Source organism: Cherax quadricarinatus, chromosome 2, assembly GCF_038502225.1.
Source record: "Cherax quadricarinatus isolate ZL_2023a chromosome 2, ASM3850222v1, whole genome shotgun sequence".
NCBI classification, from domain to species: domain Eukaryota; kingdom Metazoa; phylum Arthropoda; class Malacostraca; order Decapoda; family Parastacidae; genus Cherax; species Cherax quadricarinatus.
The window spans coordinates 21,567,537-21,575,844 of NC_091293.1; the positions used below are offsets into that span (position 1 = coordinate 21,567,537).

Genomic DNA, 8,308 nt, shown 5'->3' on the forward strand with positions numbered 1-8,308 from the left:
AAGAAGTTGGATGTCCTGGCCCTAAGCGAAACAAAGCTGAAGGGGGTAGGAGAGTTTCAGTGGGGGGAAATAAATGGGATTAAATCTGGAGTATCTGAGAGAGTTAGAGCAAAGGAAGGGGTAGCAGTAATGTTAAATGATCAGTTATGGAAGGAGAAAAGAGAATATGAATGTGTAAATTCAAGAATTATGTGGATTAAAGTAAAGGTTGGATGTGAGAAGTGGGTCATAATAAGCGTGTATGCACCTGGAGAAGAGAGGAATGCAGAGGAGAGAGAGAGATTTTGGGAGATGTTAAGTGAATGTATAGGAGCCTTTGAACCAAGTGAGAGAGTAATTGTGGTAGGGGACTTGAATGCTAAAGTAGGAGAAACTTTTAGAGAGGGTGTGGTAGGTAAGTTTGGGGTGCCAGGTGTAAATGATAATGGGAGCCCTTTGATTGAACTTTGTATAGAAAGGGGTTTAGTTATAGGTAATACATATTTTAAGAAAAAGAGGATAAATAAGTATACACGATATGATGTAGGGCGAAATGACAGTAGTTTGTTGGATTATGTATTGGTAGATAAAAGACTGTTGAGTAGACTTCAGGATGTACATGTTTATAGAGGGGCCACAGATATATCAGATCACTTTCTAGTTGTAGCTACACTGAGAGTAAAAGGTAGATGGGATACAAGGAGAGTAGAAGCATCAGGGAAGAGAGAGGTGAAGGTTTATAAACTAAAAGAGGAGGCAGTTAGGGTAAGATATAAACAGCTATTGGAGGATAGATGGGCTAATGAGAGCATAGGCAATGGGGTCGAAGAGGTATGGGGTAGGTTTAAAAATGTAGTGTTAGAGTGTTCAGCAGAAGTTTGTGGTTACAGGAAAGTGGGTGCAGGAGGGAAGAAGAGCGATTGGTGGAATGATGATGTAAAGAGAGTAGTAAGGGAGAAAAAGTTAGCATATGAGAAGTTTTTACAAAGTAGAAGTGATGCAAGGAGGGAAGAGTATATGGAGAAAAAGAGAGAGGTTAAGAGAGTGGTGAAGCAATGTAAAAAGAGAGCAAATGAGAGAGTGGGTGAGATGTTATCAACAAATTTTGTTGAAAATAAGAAAAAGTTTTGGAGTGAGATTAACAAGTTAAGAAAGCCTAGAGAACAAATTGATTTGTCAGTTAAAAATAGGAGAGGAGAGTTATTAAATGGAGAGTTAGAGGTATTGGGAAGATGGAAGGAATATTTTGAGGAATTGTTAAATGTTGATGAAGATAGGGAAGCTGTGATTTCGTGTATAGGGCAAGGAGGAATAACATCTTGTAGGAGTGAGGAAGAGCCAGTTGTGAGTGTGGGGGAAGTTCGTGAGGCAGTAGGTAAAATGAAAGGGGGTAAGGCAGCCGGGATTGATGGGATAAAGATAGAAATGTTAAAAGCAGGTGGGGATATAGTTTTGGAGTGGTTGGTGCAATTATTTAATAAATGTATGGAAGAGGGTAAGGTACCTAGGGATTGGCAGAGAGCATGCATAGTTCCTTTGTATAAAGGCAAAGGGGATAAAAGAGAGTGCAAAAATTATAGGGGGATAAGTCTGTTGAGTGTACCTGGTAAAGTGTATGGTAGAGTTATGATTGAAAGAATTAAGAGTAAGACGGAGAATAGGATAGCAGATGAACAAGGAGGCTTTAGGAAAGGTAGGGGGTGTGTGGACCAGGTGTTTACAGTGAAACATATAAGTGAACAGTATTTAGATAAGGCTAAAGAGGTCTTTGTGGCATTTATGGATTTGGAAAAGGCGTATGACAGGGTGGATAGGGGGGCAATGTGGCAGATGTTGCAAGTGTATGGTGTAGGAGGTAGGTTACTGAAAGCAGTGAAGAGTTTTTACGAGGATAGTGAGGCTCAAGTTAGAGTATGTAGGAAAGAGGGAAATTTTTTCCCAGTAAAAGTAGGCCTTAGACAAGGATGTGTGATGTCACCGTGGTTGTTTAATATATTTATAGATGGGGTTGTAAGAGAAGTAAATGCGAGGGTCTTGGCAAGAGGCGTGGAGTTAAAAGATAAAGAATCACACACAAAGTGGGAGTTGTCACAGCTGCTCTTTGCTGATGACACTGTGCTCTTGGGAGATTCTGAAGAGAAGTTGCAGAGATTGGTGGATGAATTTGGTAGGGTGTGCAAAAGAAGAAAATTAAAGGTGAATACAGGAAAGAGTAAGGTTATGAGGATAACAAAAAGATTAGGTGATGAAAGATTGAATATCAGATTGGAGGGAGAGAGTATGGAGGAGGTGAACGTATTCAGATATTTGGGAGTGGACGTGTCAGCGGATGGGTCTATGAAAGATGAGGTGAATCATAGAATTGATGAGGGAAAAAGAGTGAGTGGTGCACTTAGGAGTCTGTGGAGACAAAGAACTTTGTCCTTGGAGGCAAAGAGGGGAATGTATGAGAGTATAGTTTTACCAACGCTCTTATATGGGTGTGAAGCGTGGGTGATGAATGTTGCAGCGAGGAGAAGGCTGGAGGCAGTGGAGATGTCATGTCTGAGGGCAATGTGTGGTGTGAATATAATGCAGAGAATTCGTAGTTTGGAAGTTAGGAGGAGGTGCGGGATTACCAAAACTGTTGTCCAGAGGGCTGAGGAAGGGTTGTTGAGGTGGTTCGGACATGTAGAGAGAATGGAGCGAAACAGAATAACTTCAAGAGTGTATCAGTCTGTAGTGGAAGGAAGGCGGGGTAGGGGTCGGCCTAGGAAGGGTTGGAGGGAGGGGGTAAAGGAGGTTTTGTGTGCGAGGGGCTTGGACTTCCAGCAGGCATGCGTGAGCGTGTTTGATAGGAGTGAATGGAGACAAATGGTTTTTAATACTTGACGTGCTGTTGGAGTGTGAGCAAAGTAACATTTATGAAGGGATTCAGGGAAACCGGCAGGCCGGACTTGAGTCCTGGAGATGGGAAGTACAGTGCCTGCACTCTGAAGGAGGGGTGTTAATGTTGCAGTTTAAAAACTGTAGTGTAAAGCACCCTTCTGGCAAGACAGTGATGGAGTGAATGATGGTGAAAGTTTTTCTTTTTCGGGCCACCCTGCCTTGGTGGGAATCGGCCGGTGTGATAATAAAAAAAAAAAAAAAAAGTACTAAATAAGCTACCATGGCTCCAAAGAAAGCTCCTAGTGCCAAGCCTGTGGTAAAGAAGGTGAGAAATACGATTGAATTTAAGAAAACCATCATTGAACAATATGAAAGTGGTACAAGTGTGGCCGAACTGTCCAGGATGTATAAGAAACCCTGCACAACCTTATGTTCCATAGTGGCCAAGAAAAAGGAAATCAAGGATGCTGTTGTTGCAAAGGGGGTAACTATGCTGACAAAAATGAGATCACCAGTACTCGAAGAGGTTGAGAAGTTATTATTGGTGTGGATAAATGAGAAACAATTAGCAGGAGATACTCTTATGACTTCGGTTATTTGTGAAAAGGCTAGGCAGTTGCATGAAGATTTGGTAAAGAAATTGCCTGCAAATACAGTGGACCCCCGGTTAACGATTTTAATCCGTGCAAGAGGGATAATTGTTATGCGAAATAATCGTTATGCGAATGAATTTTCCCCATAAGAAATAATGGAAATAAAATTAATCCGTGCAAGACGCCCAAAAGTATGAAAAAAAAATTTTTTTACCACATGAAATGTTAATTTTAATACACACAAACTGAAAAAGGCATGCACAATTACATGACACTTACTTTTATTGAAGATCTGGTGATGATTGATGGGATGGGAGGAGGGGAGAGCATTATCTTCTTACTGTTTAGAAGGGGAATCCCCTTCCATTACGACTTGAGGTAGCAAGTCCTTTTCTGGGGTTACTTCCCTTCTTCTTTTAATGCCACTAGGACCAGCTTGAGAGTCACTGGACCTCTGTCGCACAACAAATCTGTCCATAGAGCTCTGTACCTCCCGTTCCTTTACGATTTGTCTAAAATGGGCCACAACATTGTCATTGAAATAGTCACCAGCACGGCTTGCAACAGCTGTGTCAGGGTGATTTTCATCTATAAAGGTTTGCAGTTCAACCCACTGTGCACACATTTCCTTAATCTTTGAAGTAGGCACAATGGATTCCACAACTGGCATAGGCTTCTCAGGGTTAGCCCCAAACCCTTCAAAATCTTTCTTAATTTCCATACTAATTCTCACCCTTTTTACCACAGGGTTGGCACTAGAAGCTTTCTTGGGGCCCATGGTCACTTATTTTCCAGAAACAGCACCGAAAACACTGTAATAATACGAAATATTCCGAGTGTATGCTTGGATGTTACTGCGGAGGCTGGCTGGTAAACAATGGGACGGGCGGCACATGTGAGGGCACATTGGACGCGTCTCGGACGAAAATCGGTGAGTGGGTTTTTAATCGGTATGCGCGGCAAAAATTTTGCGATAAAAGTAAGCGGTATGCGGAAAAATCGCTATGTGATGCCATCGTTATGCGGGGGTCCACTGTAGTGGTGATGTGAGTGAATTTAAGGCCAGCAAAGGCTGGTTTGAGAGATTTAACCCTTTGTCGATCTTGGCCGAAAAAATTCGGTATTGATTACGTGTTTTTGGCGCGTGTCATACTTCGCGCCCCGCGCGGCCAGCTTCCCGTTCTTTAGTTCCAACCAATCACAAGCCTTCCCTGAGTCTCTTCAGCTAAGTACAGTTCGCTTCTGCCGCCTTCCCATTGGTTGAGAGATCAAAATATAAACACTGGCGGCTTGGCTTCGAACACACACGCATTTTTCCCTCCACCCTTACTAATCTACTCTTGGATTATACATTCTACAATGTCGGTAAGTACTGATTGTTGTGTTTAGTGCTTACATGAATAGTTTAGGCATATTTTGATATATACCTAAAGTCCGTGTGAAGCATAATATGAGTGTAGCATGCAGTTGAAAAAAGTGCAAGCATTTTAGTCCGAATTCTTTCGGTCTTGTGCGAGTTTCCGGGAATGTCCAATTATAGTCAAATAAATATTTATAAAAAATTTTCAATTTCATATATGAACTCTGTAGTGGTCTGGATTTATACAGGAGGTTTCTATTGTCCTTCCAGTTCCATGAGAGGCTGTTTTATGGGGAGCAGTCGACCAGCAGGTCGAGGTATGTCTGCGTTTCTGAAGACAGTGACTCGGAACCAGAGGTAGACGAACCAGAATTGCTGGATAGTGGTGATGAATACTTGCCACCGGATGCACAGGATGCAGAGATGTCAAGTGATGATGAGGAGGAAGAAAGGAAAGAAAGGCCAGCCAAAAAGCAGAAAGTAATGAGGAAAAAGAAAACTTTTAGGATTGAGGAATACCCGGATGAGGAAGAGATCCATGAGAATATTGCTCTTCAAGTTTCATCTGAGTGGACCGTAGATGACATTGAAAATGATCCTTTGCCGGCATATGAACATGAAAAGCCTCTTGCAATTAGGTCTCCATATGAGTATTTTCGTATGTTCGTTACTCCAGCCATGATAGATAACATAGCATATCAAACAAATTTGTATGCAAGGCAAAAAGACGTAAATAGTACTTTTTCAACAGATTCTGAAGAGATCTTGAGGTTCATAGGTATTTTGTTGTTCATGGGTATTGCTTCACTACCATCCCTCGAAGACTATTGGAAAGCTGCTTTTAGGATCCCACAGGTTGTAGATAGCATGGCGTCTAAGAGGTTTAAGTACCTTAGAAGTCATATTCATTTCAATGACAACACAAAAAAGGATAATGACAGATTCTACAAAGTAAGGCCTCTTTACACTGAACTAACTAATGCTTGCTTGAAAATTCCAGCTACACCCAAGCAATCTATTGATGAAGTCATGGTTGGTTTCAAGGGTAAAACTGCTGGAAACCTAAGGCAGTACATCAAAACAAAACCAGATAAGTGGGGTTTCAAACTTTTTTGTCGTGCAAGTCAAGATGGACTCATACATGATATACTCATGTATCAAGGCACAACAACTTTTGACACACATCCCATACAGCTGCCACAGGAAGAATCTAAACTTCCAATAAGTACAAAGATTGTTCTGGTACTTGCACAAACTATGAACAAGACAAACACATCAGCAATCTATGCTGACAATTTCTTTTCAAGTATACCTTTGGTCAAGCTACTAAGAGATAAGTATAACTGCAGATACACTGGAACAGTACGTGACAATAGATGTGGTAAGCCACATCTGGTGCCTATCAAACAAATGGAAAGGAACAGTGTGGTCAGGGGCAATTTTTGCTTCAACAACAATGATGGTGTCCTTGTTGTAAGATGGAAGGACACCAAAGTTGTGACTTTAGTGACAACTGATATTGGGGTCGAGCCTCTGAGTCTTGTTGACAGATATAACAAGGGTACAAAGAGGAAAGAGCAAATATCGTGCCCTGCAGTCATCAAGAACTATAATGCAAACATGGGAGGTATTGACAAAAGCAACATGTTGGTGCATCTCTACAAAACACCAATGAAATCAAAACGTTGGTACATGCGGCTATTTGCCTATATTCTTGATCTTGCTGTTGTGAATGCATGGCTGCTTTATTGCCGTGATTCTCGAGCAATAAAGCAAAAGTGTATGCAACTGAAGTATTTCAGGAATTGTATCTCTGAAATTGCAAGGTCTAAAGGACAAAACCTTAGAGGGAGCATCCTAAGAACAACTCCAAGACCTTCACCAACTAATTCACCATGTACTTCCAATGGTGTTGGCATAGTGAAACCTGGGAGGGGAAAACGTACAGAAATGCCTGATGACAGTGTTAGGAAAGACATTAGTCTAATGCACTTCCCAATGGCAGGGCAAAGGCCGTTTACTTGCAAGTATTGCAGCAACTCGAAGAAAACGGTAACATCGTCATTCGTGTGTAGTGTATGCAAAGTAAATCTGTGCATAAAGACTGATAGAAATTGTTTCTTAGACTTCCATCTTGCCATTTAGCAATATAGAATCATTGGTCTTCCAAATGAATCTCAGGAATATAGGGATTGAAACTTGCATCACTTTGCAATTTGGCATTGTTGATATTTGCTTCCTTTTTATATTTTTGTAACAATTAAAAAATGTTTTGATACAAGTTCCATTTATGTTTTCTATATTGTCTGTTTGTATATTAAATTTAAAAAATTGTTTTGGTGTGTTTTATTAACAATTGCAAGTTTGCAACATAAAATTTTTTAATCCCTTTGTCGGGAGCAGCCTAATATTTTCGGTCTTCGGAGATTGGCAATTTCTCGAAAACTAACCATCAGAAATCAATTTATATGGGATCAGTGACCTTGTATTGAGTTACTCTATCCACCATAGGGAGTTCAGTTCGAATTTCAAATTTTCGGACCCCTTGCGCGATGAAGGGTTAAGAACCGTGCTGGCATACACAGTGTGGTAAGGCATGGTGAGGCTGCCAGTTCGGACCACAAGGCGGCTGAAAAATATGTGCATGAATTCCAGGAGTACATAGAGGCTGAAGGACTGAAACCTGAACAAGTGTTCAATTGTGACGAAACCGGCCTCTTTTGGAAGAAAAGGCCAAAGAGGACCTTCATTACACAAGAGGAAAAGGCAATGCCAGGACACAAGCCTATGAAAGACAGGCTGACGCTCATGTTCTGTGCTAATGCTAGTGGGGATTTCAAAGTGAAGCCATTACTAGTGTACCATTCTGAAAATCCCAGAGTGTTCAGGAAAAACAATGTTATGAAGAGTAAATTGTGTGTGTTTTGGAAATCTAATAGTAAGGCATGGGTCACGAGGGAAATTTTCGTCGAGTGGTTCAATGAAGTGTTTGGCCCTAGTGTGAAGGAGTATCTCCTGGAAAAGAAATTGGATCTCAAGTGCCTGCTAGTAATGGACAAAGCACCTGCTCATCCTCCAAACTTGGATGGAATAATTTTCGAGGAGTTTGGATTAATCACAGTAAAGTTCTTGCCCCCGAATACCACTCCTCCAGCCCATGGACCAGCAGGTCATTGCAAACTTTAAAAAACTCTACACAAAAACAATGTTTCACAGGTGCTTGACTGTGACCACAGACACTCACTTGACCCTAAGGGAATTTTGGAGAGAACACTTCAGCATCCTCCATTGCATAACCCTTATAGGTATGGCTTGGGAGGGAGTGACTACCAGGACTTTGAACTCTGCCTGGAGAAAATTGTGGCCAGATTGTGTCGACAAGAGGGATTTTGAAGGGTTTGGGACTGACCCTGATGAGCCTATGTCTGTTGTAATATCAGTTGTGGCACTGGGGAGTTCCATGGGGTTGGATGTGAGTTTGGAGGATGTGGAAGAATTGGTGGAAGAC

At 41.5% G+C, this 8,308-nt stretch overlaps 1 protein-coding gene across 1 annotated transcript; it reads left to right on the plus strand.

Annotated features, from left to right (window-relative positions):
* Positions 1 to 3,068: 3,068 nt before the first annotated feature.
* On the plus strand, positions 3,069 to 6,960 carry LOC138853071 (piggyBac transposable element-derived protein 3-like). The gene is made up of 2 exons (XM_070087594.1): positions 3,069 to 4,805; positions 5,071 to 6,960. The coding sequence occupies exons 1-2, from the start codon at positions 4,800 to 4,802 to the stop codon at positions 6,943 to 6,945; spliced, it is 1,881 nt and encodes a 626-aa protein (XP_069943695.1). The 5' UTR covers positions 3,069 to 4,799; the 3' UTR covers positions 6,946 to 6,960.
* Positions 6,961 to 8,308: the final 1,348 nt, after the last annotated feature.